General features: G+C 46.7%; 1 protein-coding gene across 2 annotated transcripts in view; it reads right to left on the reverse strand.

The window, feature by feature from the left end:
• The window catches only part of LOC126333672 (uncharacterized protein KIAA0513), a 285554-nt gene that overhangs the window by 170839 nt on the left and 95504 nt on the right, over positions 1-19211 (reverse strand). The window contains exon 2 of one of the 2 annotated variants that reach the window (XM_049996755.1): positions 9730-9985. In XM_049996755.1, the coding sequence (XP_049852712.1) occupies positions 9730-9976 (247 nt within the window). In that variant the 5' untranslated portion in view covers positions 9977-9985. Of the gene's footprint in view, positions 1-9729; positions 10007-19211 lie in introns of both variants that reach the window. The other variant, XM_049996756.1, reaches the window with a different exon arrangement.

The raw sequence follows: 19211 nt of genomic DNA on the forward strand, positions 1-19211 counted from the left end.
AACGTGAGGGCACGCATTATCACAGTCATGGTTCCCGTCGATCACAGCTGACCATCACAAGGAAGAGCCGCCGTATTGTGCTCCACTCACTTGGTAACTCCTTGACATTTGCACCTGCGATCCAAGAACAAGCAAAGTAATCCCTGTAACATGTGTTACTCCTGGCGTCGTGGTGTGTGGAGCAGTCGTGCATGACTTCAGGTCACGGCTGGTAGTGATTGAGGGAACGCTAAAGGCACAAGGGTAAGTCACGCACATCCTGAGTCCTCCCATGCGACAGCATCGCCGGCGATACACTTCCGACGACTTAACGCTGTTGGCTGTGCTACATCGTCGAGGCCTTTGTATCGTTATTTTTCAACAATACAAAGCAAAACAATTTGGTACCCATGCTGCCCTGACGTACCTGTATGCAAATGGTACCCGACTGTTGCTCTGGTCCCACGTTCTCTAGCTTGACGCTCGATAAAACCAGTACATGCATTCAGGTTCAAATGGTTCAAATGGCTCTGAGCACTATGGGACTTAACATCTGTGGTCATCAGTCCCCTAGAACTTAGAACTACTTAAACATAACCAACCTAAGGACATCACACACATCCATGACCGAGGCAGGATTCGAACCTGCGACCGTAGTGGTCACGCGGTTCTAGACTGGAGCGCCTAGAACCGCACGGCCACTCCGGCCGGCCAGAGAGGGTGTAACGTCGTACTGATAAGTTGCTTTATCCTCCCAAGTTCTTTGTATATTTGACTCGATTTTGTATTCCATGAAATAACATTACATATCCTTCAGTCTGTGGAATTTCATATCGTTCCCTCCTCCCCTTCCGGGTGCTGCGTTCTTTTTTGTCACGCAATGTAGGAGGGCCTGCTGAAAAATGATGCCTCCGAAGCTTTATGTGAAAAACTATCAAAATTTCGAAATAAAACTAACGTTATTAACGTTTTACATCTTTATTCTTCATGTCTACATATTTACTTCTCAACATAGTCACCCTGGCAATGAAGACGTAGAACGTTTGAATTTGTTGACATAGCCACAAGCGCTGGTGAGTGACCTGGGAAGCTGACGCAGAGGAAGTGTGGACGAACTCCACGAATTCGAAATTCGATTACAGCACTGGTTCTCACGCAACGATCTAGTTACATTACACAGCTCCATGTTACATGGATGTTCGGATGCCTGTAACGGCAGAGGGCTGCAAATATGTAGACGTGAATAAATCTGTAGAATTCCAATAACGTTTGTTTTATTAAATTTTTTTTTAAGATTTTTCACATTAGCGTCCATTGGAACTGCAGTAACAAGAGGACGATGTTGAAACAAACCTCAATTTGGCTTAGTTATGCGGATGAATAGCATTTCATCGCAACTGCATACAGTGGGTGAGAGTAACACCACCTAAATTCTATAGACAAGGAAAGATCACGAAGAGGGTTTCTCATTCAGGAATCGAATGTCGTTTTTTTGTGAGAATTCGTGTTATGCATTACATTAACAGCACTTGTCGGAATTCGACAGCGGCTGTATCGTGGCCTAAAGGGAATGACGTTCATCGTTTAGCGATATCGCTGTTTGTGTTGGCCAGGGCGCCACGGTTGTCAGTGGCATATGGAGTCCATGGCTAACAGTGGTCCATACTCAACGCCTTACATGACCTCAAAGGGCCTAGGAAGTTAGTGCCTGAGAGAAAGTGCATAACATTTCTCGGCCCTACAGGATCGTTAAGTCGTGTCACGTGCGTAGCAACAGGAAATCGGATTTTTCTGCAACACAAGGCAAGTATCCACACAGACAGTATAACGATGTCTGGAGGAAACAGACTGTCTGCACGGAGATCGTTGTCGGTATCCTGTGTCGTGGCCAAACAGCGACGCGCGTCGACTGTGGTCCGTCCAACGGCAACATAATACGGGGTGAAAAGTATTTAAACCGACAAACTTAGGGACGTTGTAGGGGACGTCAAAACAAATATTTTTCCCTAATGTCTTTTTTTCCTATGACGATTATTTAAACCGGTGGACGCCGTATTACACTCTTCAGTTGTTAGAGGCCGTATTACGATCTTCAGTTGTTAGAGGGCGTACTACGTAGCGCACCACAACGGACGAGCTACACAGCGGGTTTATCAACAACAATAGCCTTATCGCCGTATCCCGCATCATACGACCTTTGTTGCTGTGTACCAACATCTGCGTGAGACCGGGTCATTTAGCAGATTACCTGGACAGGGAAGCCGTCGCACGGTAAGAACGCTGCAAGTTGAGGAAGCTGTCTTGCAGCATGTGGAGCGGGATTCTTTAATCAGCACTCGTGAAGTTGCACGTAACATGGGGACGAATCAGACGAATGTAAGAACAGTCCTTCGAGAGCAATTGTTAAGTCCATTTCACTTACAGCGTGTCCACAACCTGGAACCAGTTGATTAAACACCCAGAGCACAGTTTTCGCAGTGGTACCTGGAACTGTGTGAAATGAAACCTACATTTCCATCCTCTGTGTTGTTTACCGATCAAGCAACGTTCGGGGGTTGAAATGGTTCAAATGGCTCTGAGTACTATGGGACTCAACTGCTGTGATCATTAGTCCCCTAGAACTTAGAACTACTTAAACCTAACTAACCCGAGGACATCACACACATCCATGCCCGAGGCAGGATTCGAACCTGCGACCGTAGCAGTCGCACGGTTCCGGACTGCGCGTCTAGAACCGCGAGACCACCGCGGCCGGCCGTTCGGGGGTGATGGAATCTTCAACATGCACAATTCGCATGTTTGGAGTGAGGATAACCCACATGCCACAGTTACTAGCGCTCATCAAGTGCGGTTCTTCGTTAACGTGTGGGTCGGTGTTGTTGGGGACTGTTTAATTGGGCCGCATCTGCTACCTAGTTGTTGTCTCTTGGTCGTAAAAAAATGGAAAAGTGTTTGTTGGTTTAATTATCTGCCTCCAGAGAAATCATCCTCTACCGGTTTAAATCTCATAGGAAAAAATGACTTTAGGGAAAAATATTTGTTTCGATGTCCCAGAGTTTGTCGGTTTAAATACTTTTCACCCTGCATACAGGAGTGGCAAGCGCGTCATCTTTTCAAACGAGTCGCGATACTGCGCACTACATCACGATCTACGTATCCGTGTGTTTAGGCTCCGAGGAGGAAGAACATTGCCAGACTACGGTCGTCGTCGTCGCCACACAAGTCCTGCACCTATGAGGGTTGCTCAGAAAGTAATGCACCGCATTTTTTTCTTCATCAATTTCTTATAGAACATAATGAGAATTATACATACGAAAGAATGGTGTCTTATCTACACACCCCAATTTTCCACGTATTCTCCGTCCTATTCTATGGCCTTCCTCCAGCGCGAAACAAGGCGTGTATGCCTTTTCGGTATCAATCCTTGTGCTGGTGGCGAAGTCAGCGCTTCACTGTATGAATCACCATCTCATCGCCCTCAAAATTTCGTCCACGAATGCCATCCTCTAGTCTTTCCTCGCGAATGATTACATCAGCTCTCTGCAACATGTCAGGTGTGACAGCCGTGGATGGTCTCCCCGACCGCTGCAAATCGTGGACGTTCGCCGAACCGCTTTCTGGTGACCTCAGTCTCAGTGCCCAGCGACTAACTGTACTTCTGTTGACAGCAGATGCTCCAAAGACTTCGCACAAGCGTCTGTGAATATTCCCCACAGTTTCTTTCTCTGCAGTGAGAAATTCAATGGCGGCACGTTGCCTGCAACGTACATCACTTACAGACACCATTTTCAAACTGTTCTGCAGCTTCGCTATCTGTCGGAAGTGACGGAAACTTGGCGTGATCACTCAGGAGACTTCACCTAATGTATACGTAACGTTTCGCAATCGTAGCATTGTTTTCGACAGGGAAAAAAATGTGGTACATTACTTTCTGGGCAACCCTCGTAACTTGACGGTACGAGGTGCAATTGAGTACACATCACGACCACTTCTGTTTCGCAATCGCCGTTAATTTGGGCAACTGGCGTTACACTTCTGACGACAAGATCGTTCGCTGTGCTGTACGTCGAAGTCTTCATGACATTATCTTTCAATAGGATAGTGCAAAACTACTTGTTACTCAAGCTACCCTGAGCTACCTCGATACAGATAGTGTTCGACTGTTGCTCTGGTCAAGTCGTTCTCCATCACTTTGCTGCCAAATGTGGCTGTTCCGTGTGCTAAATTTCGCACTGTGTAAACCCCCAATGATCTTCAAATTTAATCATGTATTTTTATTACCATGCTGTATACGCACAATAACTAAAATTACGTAATTTGCTCTTCTTCCTAGTGTTGCAATTTTAACTGCTAGGAGTGTAGATAGTGAATCATCACGTACGAAAAGTCTGAGCTATTATTAGCATTGTGCGCTATGTCATGGATATACACTATCTAAGTAAACGTATCTGGACAGCAAATTGTGAACATTAATAAGGGGTGCATCCATCCTTCACCTTTATGAATGGTTGAACTGTGCTGTGGACACTTTCAATGAGGTGCCTGAATGTCTGTAGCGGAATGAGCAAATTGTGAACATTAATAAGGGGTGTATCCATCCTTCGCCTTTATGAATGGTTGAACTGTGCTGTAGACACTTTCAATGAGGTGCCTGAATGTCTGTAGCGGAATGGCAGCCCGTTCTTACTCAAGACTTGAAACCAGAGAAGACAGTGTTGTAGGACGCTGGGGCCTGGAGCGAAATCGACGTTCTAGCCCATCCCAAAAGTGTTTCGTTGGCTTCAGGACGAACCTCTGGTCAAGACAGTCCATTTCCCAAATGTCACTGTCCACAAACCATTGTCTCAGAGATGTTGCTTTGTGACAGGGTGCTCTGTCATGGTGATACAAGGAATCGTCGCCTCCGAACTGTTCCCCTATTGTACGCACTAGCCAGTGCTCTGAAACATCTTCATATCCTTCCACTTTTAGTGTTTTCTTAAGCGCAATAAACGATCCATACCTGACTACGTCAGATTTCAGATTCCCGACACCGTAGCAGCACCTCCTCTATATTTCACTGTTAGTGCGTAAGAGTTTCCCTTTATTCTTAGTTTGTAATGATCCGTTATAAGAAAACAGCCAATGTACTCCTCAACAAATTTGGTAAAATGTATGCTAGTCAATAAACTAGCGGAAGTTTTTCGTAAAGCTAGAGAAACCTCCAGATCTGTGGAGGATGCTAATGTAATGGTGGCCGAGAAGAAATGATAGGGACTTCTTCACTTGTCTTCTGCCTGGCAATTTGCCCTTCTGGCATGGGAGCTTGTAGTCGATCTAGTCGCAAATTGCTGGCTTCATAATGATCTAGTTCACTAAAATTTCTCGAGTTCATTATTTAATAAGAACTACCATCCTGTCTCCTTATAATATAAATAATTTATATTGTATTTTGATTGTGTTTCATCGGCAAAATAGGAAAGTTGGAGGCTAACTGCTCCCCTCTCCCCTCCCCCCACCTCACTGCTCGAGATATTTTGTCCTATTATTTCCCTCGTAGTACATAAAATTTTATCGTGGGAGCTGTGTGGGCACGATCGGTTACCGCTGTCGAACAATGACGACTACCAGCGGCAGCGGTATTAACAAAAGTGATTAGTGCATCGACCACAAAAGGTAAAATGTCCTTCAGAATTACAGAAATTCCTGTGACCTGCATCGTACGGCACTCTTAAAAGAAATTATTATCCCTCATCAATGTGGCTCGCTCCCATGTGTAGACAGGTAAGTTACGTAAAGTCAATTACATTGAAGAGTCAAAGAAACTAGTACACCTGCCTAATATCGTCTAGGACCTTCGCGAGCACGCAGAAGTGTCGCAACACGCCGTGGCATGGAATCGTCTAATGTTTGAAGTAGTGCTGGAGGGAACTGGCACCGTGAATACTGCCGGGTTGTCCAGAAACCCATAACAGTATGAGGAAGTGGAGATCTCTTCTGAATAGCACGTTGCAAGGCATCCCAGATATGTTAAAAACGATCATGTCTGGCGAGTTTGGTGCCCAGCGGAAGCGTTTAAACTCGGAAGAGTGTTCCTGGAGCTACTCTGTGGCAATTCTGGAAATGTGGAGTGTCGCATTGTCCTGCTGGAACTGCCCAAATCTGTCGGAATGCACAACGGACATGAATGGATGCAGGTGATGAGACAGGATACTTGCGTACGTGTCACCTGTCAGAATCGTATCTAGACGTATCAGGGGACCCTTATCACTCCAACTGCAAACGCCTCACGCCATCACATAGCCTCCACCAGCTTGAACAGGCTCCTGCTGACACGCAGGGCCCATGGATTCCTGAGATTGTCTCCGCACCCGTACACATCCATCCGCTCGATTCAATTTGAAACGAGATTCGTCCGACCAGACAATATGTTTCCAGTCAACAACAGTTCAATATCGGTGTTGACGTGCCCACACGAGACGTAGAGCTTTATGTTGTGCAGTTTTCAAGGGTATAAGAGTGGGCCTTCGGCTCCGAAAGCGCATACCGATGATGTTTCGTTGAACAGTTCGCACGCTTCACTTGTTGATGGCCTAGCATTGAAATATGCAGCAGTTTGAGGAAGGGTTGTACCTTTGTCACGTTACACTATTCTCTTCAGTTGTCGTTGGTCCCGTTCTTGCAGGATCTTTTTTCCGGCCTCAGCGATGACGGAGATTTGATGTTTTACGGCTTCCTGATGTTCACGGTACACTCGTGAAATGGTCGTACGCCATCGCTACCTCGGGGATGCTGTGTCCTATAGCTCGTGCACCGACTGTAACACCGCGTTCAAACACACTTAAATCTTGACAACCCGCCATTGTACGTAGCAGAAGCAACCGATCTAAAAACTGCGCCGCGCACTTGTCTTACATAGGCGTTGCCGACATCAGCGCCGTATTCTACCCGTTTACATATCTCTGTACTTGAAATACGCATGCATATACCAGTTCCTTTGGTGCTTTTGTGTATCTTATTAACTGCTATTTAATGTTGCCGCTTTGAGAAACTTTCAGTTCAGTATCTCTTGTGAGACTGAAGGTAACTCCACGCTCTCTATGCACAGTTTTTATGTTAGAGGGACTGCTGGTAGCACTTGAAAACTTACGAGTAATTTCATCCGCTGATTCCATGCGGTTTTGTACAATCACCGTCCGCAACTCTCGACAGACCCTGTCCGTCAATACACGAGCTCTACCTGGTCTCGGTTTAGCGGCGGTTGTTCCTTCGGGTTTCACTTCACAATCACTTCGTCAACAGCTTTACGAGTTTCAAATAACTTCCGGGAATTCAGCCAGGTAATACTTTGAGCGACTGCCGATATTTCGGCGGGAGAATACCCCGCCAATTTCAAGGCAAACTGCAACGGACAGGCGTCGTACATTTAATTTAAAACCTCGGTACTCGGACTGATGCAGGAAAGATAACACACACACTGAACAACTAGTGCCACCAAAGATGATCAAAGTCAGAGCTATCGGTAGTGAGACTATAAACACGCAGGTGAGGTAGCATTGACTCTGGCCCTCTGTTTTTTGGCAAGGGAGAGAGCCGGGTTCGAAACAGAGTTTAAACAAAAACCTCTATCCCTGTCAATGAGGTTGCTCGTTAATTTAATCTCAACTACCTCCTTAATGACACTGTCCCAATAACTGGACGTGCATGCCAATATCCCCGTGCTATAGTGAGTAACATCGGCGCTCCCACGTATCGTGTAGCCAAGCATCTTGCTTCTCTGTTGAGTCCACAAGTAGGTCGGTGTGAACATCATATCAGGAACTCAGCTGATTTTTTTACGCCGTTTGGACGGACTACGGTTGACTGACTGATGTTTTAGTGAGTTTCTATGTGGTCTCTCTCTTCAGTCATGCTCCTCTGTCTGATTCGTTGCGGTTAATTAAGGCTAGGTTTGGTGCTGAATTAAGTAATCTCTTTCGGCGTGTGTTGACATCCATTTACATTTTATTCAATGACCAGTATTACGAGCAGACAGATGGAGTTGCGATGGATTGTCCGTTGTCTCCTGTGATCGCAAATTTGTTTATGGAAGACTTCAAGAAACGTGCATTGGAGTCGGCGCCTTTGAAACCAGCCTGTTTCTTTAGATATGTTGACGATACCTTTGTTGTTTGGCCTCATGGTAGGGAGAATTTGAATGCCTTTCTAGAACGTCTGAACTCAGTCCATCCGAATATTCGTTTTACGGTGGAGGTGGAAGAGGATGGTTGCCTTCCCTTTCTTCACGTGTTGGTTAGGAGGAAGGATGATGGATCATTGGGACATGCAGTCTGCAGGAAACGAACTCACACCGACCTGTACTTACAGGCTAATAGTTGTCACCATCCAGCTCAGCGTGAAGGGGTACTTCGTACCTTGGTACACAGGACACATGTCGTTTCCGACACTGAGACTTTGCCAGCTGAGCTGTCCCATTTTGAAGTTACATTTTTTCAAAATGGTTATAGTAATAGACAGACTGAACGTTCGTTGCGCTATCGACCAACTGTACATCGGGTGGTTGATGATAATTCTGAGTCGACACCCAAGTCTACTGCCTTTTTGCCTTATGTAGGAAACACTTCCAACAAGATCGGTCGTATTTTACTGATATACGATGTGGAATGTGTTTTCCGACCTCCATCTAAAATTAGAGTACTTTTGAGTTCTGTTAAGTATGATCTTGGTCTGCGTAAGGCGGGTGTATATCGCATTCCTTGTAGCTGCGGCATGGCGTATATTGGTCAAACTATCTGGACCGTGGAGGACCGTTGTACTGAGCGTAAACAGCACACACGACTACAGCAGCCAAGTAGATCTGCTATTGCCGAACATTGTTTGGATACTGGTCACCCCATGTTATATAATAACAGCGAGATATGGCATGCACGTCCAGCTACTGGGACAGTGTTATTAAAGAGACAGTTGCGATTAAATTAGCTAGGAACCTCGTTAACAGGGATGGAGGCTTTTGTTTAAAATCTGTTTGGAATCCGGCTCTCTCCCTTGTCAAAAAACAGAGGGACCGAGTCAATGCTACCTCGCCTGCGAGTTCGTAGTCTGACTATCGATAGCTCTGACTTTGGTCATCTTTGGTGGCACTAGTGTTCAGTGTGTGCATCAGTCCGAGTACCGAGGTTTTAAATTAAATGTACGTCGCTTGTTTGCAGTTTGCCTTGAAAATGGCGGGGTCTTCTCCCGCCTAAATACCGGCAGTCGCTGAAAGTGTTCAGAAGTGGTTCAAATGGCTCTGAGCACTATGGGACTCAACATCTGAGGTCATCAGTCCCCTAGAACTTAAAACTACTCAAACCTAACTAACCTAAGAACATCACACACATCCATGCCCGAGGCAGGATTCGAACCTGCGACCGTAGCGGTCGCGCGGATCCAGACTGAAGTACCTAGAACCGCTGGGCCACGGCGGCTGGCTGAAAGTGTTACCTGGCTGAATTCCCGGTAGTTACTTGAAAGTTGTATACGCCAGGAGCAACTCAGGTCTCAGCTATACGAGGGTTGAAATGTCGCTGATGGATTTGTTACTCATGTGACGCCCTATGGCTAGTCCAAGTCTGAAGACACTGTCTCCAGAACGCACCCATTCTGCTGTTATTGCCTGTTTTCTGACAAGAGGAAGGCCCCCGATTTCTTTTATACTGGCGAGTCGGCCTATCTTGAGGATTAACAGTCACTTGTGCTTTACAGAGGGGTTTCCGGAGACAGGGTACGTACCGTGGGCGGCGTCGCCGTCCGGGGCGGCGCCTGCGCGGGCGCCGAGCAGCGCCTCGGTGGGCGCGCGGCTGGCGGCGTCGCTGTCTGCGTCGTCGGAGCCGAGGCTGAGCGCCGACTCGAGGCGCGACGACAGGCCGGACAGCAGGTCATTGCTGCCCTCCAGCACCGACAGCAGCCGCGAGCGCAGCGTCTGCCGCAGCTCGCCGCCGCCCCCGCCACCGTCTTTAGAGCCCAGGAGGTCCACCATTGCTGAGTCCTGCAGCCACAAAACACGCTCCTGTATTACGCGCGAAAGGCGCTTTCAAGTTACGCACAAACACACGAGGGGCATTCAATAAATAATGCAACACATTTTTTTTCCCCGAAAGCAGGTACATTTTATTCAGGGTTCCCGTACACCATATCATTCCACACTCTTGTGGCTACAAAAAATAGTTCAAATCGCTCTGGGCACTATGTGACTTAACATCTATGGGCATTAGTCCCCTAGAACTTAGAACTACTTAAACCTAACTAACCTAAGGACATCACACAACACCCAGCCATCACGACGCAGAGAAAATCCCTGACCCCGCCGGGAATCGAACCCGAGAACCCGGGCGTCGGAAGCGAGAACGCTACCGCACGACCGCGAGATCCGGGCTTGTGGCTACAAAAACCTATATTTTAACATAAACTTCATTCAGCGCGACGGCCTAACGCCACCTTACTGGGATGGCCTGTACCTCGCGTAATACTACTGTTCTGGTCCACACGGAGCCAACATCTTGCTGCATCAATAAACTCTCCATCATCCACGTACTGCTACCCGCGGGTAGCCCTACGGGCTGTAGGGTGGATAAGGAAGAACAGTCCAATGAAGTTTTGTGAGTTTCCCTCGGGTGCGCCGACTTACGTTAGGCCTTGTGTTGACAAGGAGAAGATGATGATGACGATGAGTTGGGTTGAGCGGGCGCTCGACATCATGGTCATCAGCGCCCTGACGAAAAAATCAATAGGAAATCTCATGGGTGGGGACGAAGGCTGTCCCCACATGCAGAGCAGTTTATAACGTACTAAAGTCTGCCGCCCTTTCCCACCAGTTTAGGAGTGAGGCCTGACAGTTCACAAAATTTCACCACTCTGTTTACACTGGTATCGGTGTCTGCGAAGAAGGTGGGCAGATCTCCAACGAGACCAAGGACAGTATACAGGACACACGTAGCCGCAATGTGCTGAACTGAAAGCGGCACGCCACAAACTTCACAGAAATGTGGATTTTCCCCCCGGAGGAGGAAGCTATGTGTGAAAGGGCTATGCCCGATGCGCAGTATGGTAAGCAAAACCTCCTTCCAGCGGCGAGGCCGACACGCATTTGTGGTCGGTTTGAGGGACCCCAATTTGTTGTCCGACACCTGCAACCACTCAGCCTCCCATTGACGCACCATGCATCTGTCAAAAAATGAGATAATGGCATGCAACGATATGGGACATTGATGGACAGCACCATCCCAAAATGCTTCCTTGGCAGCTGTATCAGCCACGTCGTTACCCTGTATCCCAACGTGGCCAGGTACTTAGCAAAAGATCACCTCCTTGCCACGGCGTTGTAGCCGCTGTAAGCAGTCATGGATGAGCTGAATCAGCGGGTCTACCGAATACATTTGGTGAAGCGCTTGCAGTGCACTAAGAGAGTCGGAACAGGCAAGAAAACTCGTACAGTGATGTCTGTGAACCCTCTCCAGTGCCATTAGACTGCGATATAGCTCCGCATCATGATTTGTAAATTGTTCTGGAAGACGAACTTTAAAAACCCTATCAGGAAAAACCACAGAACAACCGAGAGCATTCCCCTGCTGGGATCCATGGGCATAAATAACGATAAAACGATGGTACATACTTAAAATAGACGAAAACAAAATTGTAAAAACCATATCTGGAATACAAATTTTCGGGTACTGCGTAAAGCTTAAAATCACTTAGGGCCTCCGAAAACACCAAGGCGGCAGTACGCTCCATCCCTGGGTGTGTATTTTCATGCCCGAGAGATCCTTGAGGCAGGCCGTAGCACCTATACCAAATGGCTAGGTCGCGTGGGGCATATTCCTGAGTTGTCGTTCGAAGTCGGGTTGGATCACTGAACTAAATGCCAACGACTGAGGCGATGCTGAGATTTTCAGCGCCTGTCAAGCCAAAAGGATAAGTCGCCGAATCCAGAATGGTATTTCACCAGCCTCTGTACACAGACTCTGAACTGGGCTGGTCCGAAAGGCTCCAGTCGATATCTGAATTCCCGCATGGTGGACACGGTCTAACATTCATGGTGGTGTCTGTTTGTTCTATATCGTGTCTCCCTACCACTTTTGCACAACAACGCTCTGAGAGTATTTTTAGGGAATTGACTAGTTTGAACCTGGGACCTGTTGCTGGTAAGGAGACGCCAGACCACACATGACATGTAGAGTTCAGAAGAGTTCAGTGAGACTAGCGATGATATAACCAAATACTTAATGATTTCAGCGTCAGCTCCACTGCACTCCCTGTAAAAGAATCTTCATACTAACTAAATTTAGTGGAAGGGGTTCAAGGCTTTCCTGTTTTTAGTTAGCTGGTAAAATAACGTCGAAAACGCAGTTAATTTTACAACTGGAAATTTTATTCTACTCACAAAACATTGTTTATAAACTGCACTATTGATAAAAGGAAATGTTTTAATACAGGATGATAATAACCAACTGCGTTCAACAAAAATGTGAACGAATACTCCCTGAATGGGTTTCCAAGTTCTACAATGTATCGAAGGATGACCTATGCCATATCACATCTATAATCTAGGTTTAAATTAAGTTTCACAAGAGAGAAAACTATCAAAATGGTCTACAATGACCCTCAATTATCTTTAATTACATATATAACTTGTCATAAATTACAGTGGCTGATGTGGCTTCTCAATAACTATATAACAGAATCGCATTACAGATTTTTACTTCAAGTGGCAAATGTGAGCACCATGAGCTTTAATTGACAATCGACACTAGTATTACGCAAAAAGTTCTGCATTTCTGAGTGAAGCTTTATGCGCTGTTATGCGGCATCGCGTGCGTCCATTACCTTTTCGGTGTTCGTCAGAGGGGCGGTGGGCAGCACAGCTCTGCTCACTTCGCCGTCTCGGAAGCAACTCCCGCCTAACTTCTCCTTACTACAATTTACCGAAGTTGATTTAAAAAAAACTATCTGGCTGTGTTTTCATCTGACCAGTCAGGGTCTCAATGTTAACCTTAAGCTCCGGCTACAAAAATTCTGTCTGTCCAATGAGAAACGTTATACTTTTCGTGGTGGGGCAATGTTTTTAAAGTTTGCAACGTAACAGAGACGCGAAAAAGTCTCACGCTAAAACTTGCAGCTGGGGTGGTCCTAGTGGTTAGCTGGCGACGTGGGTGACCAGTCCGTCCCTTATCGTAGGGCCTTCTAGCTTAACACGGTCCCGCTCTCGGCTTCTGTTCTCGTTTCTCCCCTCGGAACTGCGTCTGTCTCACGGTGGGAAGGTATGACATGCATTTAGGCATCCTTGTGTTAGTCTGTGGTATTCCATTTGCTCACTCGTTACTCGTATTATTTTGGTTAATTTAATGTCACGATTTATTCGGATCTATGTGACATACTACTGGATTTGCTTATCATGTCAGGGTTTTCATGGAAGGTGTTGGATTTGCCTTACACCTTACAACGGAGAAGAAGTCTGTTCGCATTTTTGTGATGACGAACACGGTGAAGTCGTTTCTTCAATTTCCTGAAGGTAGCACAATACACTTCAGAGTTAATCGTTGCATCGTGAGGCAAGACATGAAGCAGAATAACCCCTGCAGAGTCCCAGAAGACCTTCGTCATGACTATACCGGCAGAGGGTCTGGCATTGAACTTTTCTTTGTGGAGATGTAGCTTGGCGCATCTCTATGGATTGCGGATTTCTTTCCGGCTCTCGGTGATGAACCCAAAAATTGTCACCATTGTCGTAACGCGCAATTTGAGTTCCGCACTTGCGGTCCTTCTTTGCTCTTTATCTTCTTCTGATACGAGTTGAGTCACCCAGCTAGCACACACCTTTGAGTCCCTCAACTGGTGGATGATTGTGTCGGCACTAACAGCAGAGGAATTCAAATGAGCAGCGAGTTGTTTGGGTGTGCTCTGTCGATCACCTCGAATGGGCGCGTCTGCACGTTCCAACATTGCAGGATTCGCAGCTGTGTGCAACGGGCCGGCACGCGTGAGATCGTACAGGTTTTTGCGACCTTGTTGCGTTGACGACAGATACTTTTCTTCAGCGCCAATGGTCCTTTCACATTCTGCAAGTGCCTATGAATATCTACAATGCTGTGGTTTTCCGCCAAAAGGAATACAACGACGGCTCTCTGCTTGGAACACGGAACACACCTCCATTATGTGGCCGTGCGGTTCTAGGCGCTACAGTATGGAGCCGAGCAACCGCTACGGTCGCAGGTTCGAATTCTGCCTCGGACACGGATGTGTGTGATGTCCTTAGGTTAGTTAGGTTTAATTAGTTCTGAGTTCTAGGCGACTGATGACCTTAGAAGTTAAGTCGCATAGTGCTCAGAGCCATTTGAACCATATTTTGAACACCTCCATTACAGACGCCATTTTCAAGGATACGCATAGCGCCGGTACTTATCGGAACTTCACGAAACTACACTCCTGGAAATTGAAATAAGAACACCGTGAATTCATTGTCCCAGGAAGGGGAAACTTTATTGACACATTCCTGGGGTCAGATACATCACATGATCACACTGACAGAACCACAGGTACATAGACACAGGCAACATGGCATGCACAATGTCGGCACTAGTACAGTGTATATCCACCTTTCGCAGCAATGCAGGCTGCTATTCTCCCATGGAGACGATCGTAGAAATGCTGGATGTAGTCCTGTGGAACGGCTTGCCATGCCATTTCCACCTGGCGCATCAGTTGGACCAGCGTTCGTGCTGGACGTGCAGACCGCGTGAGACGACGCTTCATCCAGTCCCAAACATGCTCAATGGGGGACAGATCCCGAGATCTTGCTGGCCAGGGTAGTTGACTTACACCTTCTAGAGCACGTTGGGTGGCACGGGATACATGCGGACGTGCATTATCCTGTTGGAACAACAAGTTCCCTTGCCGGTCTAGGAATGGTAGAACGATGGGTTCGATGACGGTTTGGATGTACCCTGCACTATTCAGTGTCCCCTCGACGATCACCAGAGGTGTACGGCCAGTGTAGGAGATCGCTCCCCACACCATGATGCCGGGTGTTGGCCCTTTGTGCCTCGGTCGTATGCAGTCCTGATTGTAGCGCTCACCTGCACGGCGCCAAACACGCATACGACCATCATTGGCACCAATGCAGAAGCGACTCTCATCGCTGAAGACGACACGTCTCCATTCGTCCCTCCATTCACGCCTGTCGCGACACCACTGGAGGCGGGCTGCACGATGTTGGGGCGTGAGCGGAAGACGGCCTTACGGTGTGCGGGACCGTAGCCCAGCTTCATGGAGACGGTTGCGAATGGTCCTCGCCGATACCCCAGGAGCAACAGTGTCCCTAATTTGCTGGGAAGTGGCGGTGCGGTCCCCTACGGCACTGCGTAGGATCCTACGGTCTTGGCGTGCATCCGTGCGTCGCTGCGGTCCGGTCCCAGGTCGACGGGCACGTGCAACTTCCGCCGACCACTGGCGACAACGTGTTGAGCAATTCGGCGGTACGTCCACCCGGCCTCCCGCATGCCCACTATACGCCCTCGCTCAAAGTCCGTCAACTGCACATACGGTTCACGTCCACGCTGTCGCGGCATGCTACCAATGTTAAAGACTGCGATGGAGCTCCGTATGCCACGGCAAACTGGCTGACACTGACGGCGGCGGTGCACAAATGCTGCGCAGCTAGCGCCATTCGATGGCCAACACCGCGGTTCCTGGTGTGTCCGCTGTGCCGTGTGTGTGATCATTGCTTGTACAGCCCTCTCGCAGTGTCCGGAGCAAGTATGGTGGGTCTGACACACCGGTGTCAATGTGTTCTTTTTTCCATTTCCAGGAGTGTATATCGGCCGAAGCAGAAGTAGTCCACGATGACCAACAACAAATTTGAACCGAAATTGACCGAGAGAAAAGAGAACTGTGTTGCGTTACTAATTCAACGCCCCTCGTACTTCCTACTGTAAGGGAAACATGAAACAAATTGAGTGCAGAATGTGATGAAGCGCAGCGAAGCTGTGGACCGCAATATCCAGCTTCGGAAGTCCTATATTAGTCGAACCATCATTATTTTCATTTCTTTACTTGCAAACGCGGCACTGTTTCGCAATTGCTAAATACTTATGGGTACTGGACATACGTCCTAAGCTCTTGATGCCCCTCTCTGTCCATCTCCTCTTCCCCCCCTCTCTTTGTCCATCTCCTACTCCTCCCTCTCTCTCTGACCCTGAGCCTTGTTTATTGCTATATTCAGATTCCGAAGTAGTATTCTAATCAAAAGCCGATACGCCATAAATAAAACTTACCTGTTTTCTGTAAAACTGTCTGCGAAGAAGAAAAAAAAGCAGCATATTGTTATGTTCGCAATTTTTGTTTAAAAAACATACACTCCAAGAGAAAAAACAAAACAAAAAAGACGCACGACGAAGGCATTATCTGAATGGGACGGAAATCGGTAGATTTGATGCACATGATGGCAAACAAATGATTGCAATTTCAGAAAAATTGTTTGATTTATACAAGAGGAAGACCTTCACGACCTGAGCAAGTTAATAAAGGATTGGTCCACCTCTGGCCCTTATGCAAGCAGTTAATCGACTTCGCATTTATTGATAGTTGTTGAATGTCCTCCTGAAGGACATCGCCCGAAATTCTGTCCAATTGGCGCTTTAGACCGTCAGAATCCCGAGGTGGTTGGAGGACCTCGCCTATATTGCTCAGACGTTTTCAGTTCGGGAGAGAGACGGCGACTTTGCTGGCCAAGGTAATCTTGGAGATAAGCATTAGAAACACTCACCATATGAAGGAGGGCATTATCTTGCTGAAATGAAAGCCCAGAATGGATGGCCGTCAATGCAAGAAGACAGGGCGTAGAATATCGTCGACGCACCGCTGCACTATAAGGGTGCCGATAACTACAAAAGGAGTCCTGCTATGAAATAAAATGGCACCCCAGATCATCACTCCTGGTTGTCGACCCTTATGGCGGGCGAGAATGAGGTTAGTATCCCACCGCTGTCTAGGGCGTCTCCAGACCAGTCTTCGGACTGGAATCTCACTAAAGTAGAACTGCCTCCAGTGATGAGTCCCGCTTCAAACTGAGCCCCAATGACCAGTGAAGACATGTCTAGAGATGTCGTGGGCAGCGGCGGCATATCAATTCGAATGTCGCTGGCAATAGGGCCCGACAACCAGGATTGATGCTCTGGTGTCCATTTTGTTTCACAGCAGCACTCCTTCGGCTGTCATCCGCGGGACCCTTACAGCACAGCGGTACGACGACGATATTCTATGCCTCGGTTTGTTGTCTTACGGCAAGCCATCTCGAGCTTCCGTTTCAATAATATAATGACCACCCCACACTATGGGAATTTCTGCTGCTTGTCTTCTTGCTTGCCAAAACAAACCTTGGCCACGAGGTCGTCGGATATCTCCCTGACTGAGAACGTGTAGAACATATGGGCAGGGCTCTCCAAAAAACTAGGGATTTTCACGATCTGACACGCTAATTGGGCCGGTCGGTGTGGTCGAGCGGTTCAGTCTGGAACCGCACGACCGCTACGATCGCGAGTTCGAACCCAGCCTCGGGCATGGATGTGTGTGATGTCCTTAGGTTAGTTAGGTTCAAGTAGTTCTGCGTTCTAGGGACTGATGACCTCAGATGTAAAGTCCCATAGTGCTCAGAGCCATTTGAACCATTTGAACGACGCTAATTGGACAGAATTTGGCACGATATGCCTTAGGAGGACACCCAGCTACTCTATGAATCACTGCCATGTCGAACAACAGTTTGCGTAAGGACCAGAGTGGATTAACGCGTTATTGGCCTTGGTCAGTTTTTGAAGCTGTTTTCCTTGAATAAATCATCCGATTTCTGAAATTGTAATCGTTTGTTGCGTGTACAAGTACATCACACCTACCGATTTCTGTCCAACTCAGATAATGTCTTTGTGGTGTGTCTTTCCTTCTTAGAGTGTGTATAATGAGAAAGAATATGTCAGACAAACAATGTCTCTAATGGGTCAAATGCCCAGCGTGTCGTGGTTAAAATTGATTGGGAGGAAGGGAACAAAAATGCACATTTACTAGCTAGTAGTCCGTATTAAAAGAAAATCCGTAAAAAAAATCGATTCAAATGAAAATCAATTGTAACAGCTCAATTTGCAATGAAAAGTAACAAGAACAGCTTGTTACACGAAATAATTCAGTCAAAATGAAAATAAATATAAATCTATGAAAATTCAACTTAACAGTGCTGTCGAAAACTCTAAATATTCTAAGTGACAGCAGTTGTCAAGAAGCACGCCATCAAGCATGAGTAACGTTTACACATTGTTCATCATCAGGATAAACCAGATGTAAACATATACACACGCGATGATTGGTCAGTAGCCGTAGCACAAGTACCCCGGGTTTGTCACACTCTTGGAGGTAGATCCTACGTACGTATTACATATCTTATTTCTATGTTGTAGTAAATAAAACTTAAGATATTCTAATGCATTAACATCTATCAATGTTTTTCTTAACCATACTTTAGCTACATAGATTTTATTTTAAATATCGTGTACAGTCTCAGTGTCTGTAGTATTGCGCTGTTAAAACGTACTGTGAAAATGGCTGCCGCTGCTAGCTGCTCCACAGTGAAACACGCGCGTTGAACACCGTTAAAAGTTGACGAGGAGCAGGCTGTTCTTAATGTTTTTCACTGATTTCCAGAAAGAATAAACTTCGAAGTTTTCTCAATAGATTTATTTACTAAAGTTAAGGAGGTTTTGAAAATCGAATATACAGCTGAATCGATAGCGTTGTAGAATAATAATTCGGTACAATTCATGGATCTGTGGTGCAAATTTCTCTTTGGTCTTTCTATTTTTCGTTCAGTTTGGAATACCCGAATCTTTAGAACGAAAAATTCGTCAGATATACGCTAATTAACACGTATCTAATCATCATTTTAACGAAAAAATGCACGTCCTCTTCTTTCTAATAACATAGTCGACTGCACGTAAAATTACCCTACCACTGTAATATGAACTAAACAGAACACAGCTGATCTGGAACCAAGTTAACGGATCTGTCGCGAGAAATAACACGGCATTTTAAGCTGCCAGACGTACTGGAACGAAGCTTTCGTCACACGTCACCACCGAACGCTGAAGGGATACAGAATGGCACGTCATAAAAGGAAAAAATGTGGCGCTTGGATAGCTTCGTGGATTCTGCTATCGATATATTCGTTTTCAATGTAG

This window comes from Schistocerca gregaria, chromosome 2, assembly GCF_023897955.1.
Source record: "Schistocerca gregaria isolate iqSchGreg1 chromosome 2, iqSchGreg1.2, whole genome shotgun sequence".
In the NCBI taxonomy this organism is placed as follows: domain Eukaryota; kingdom Metazoa; phylum Arthropoda; class Insecta; order Orthoptera; family Acrididae; genus Schistocerca; species Schistocerca gregaria.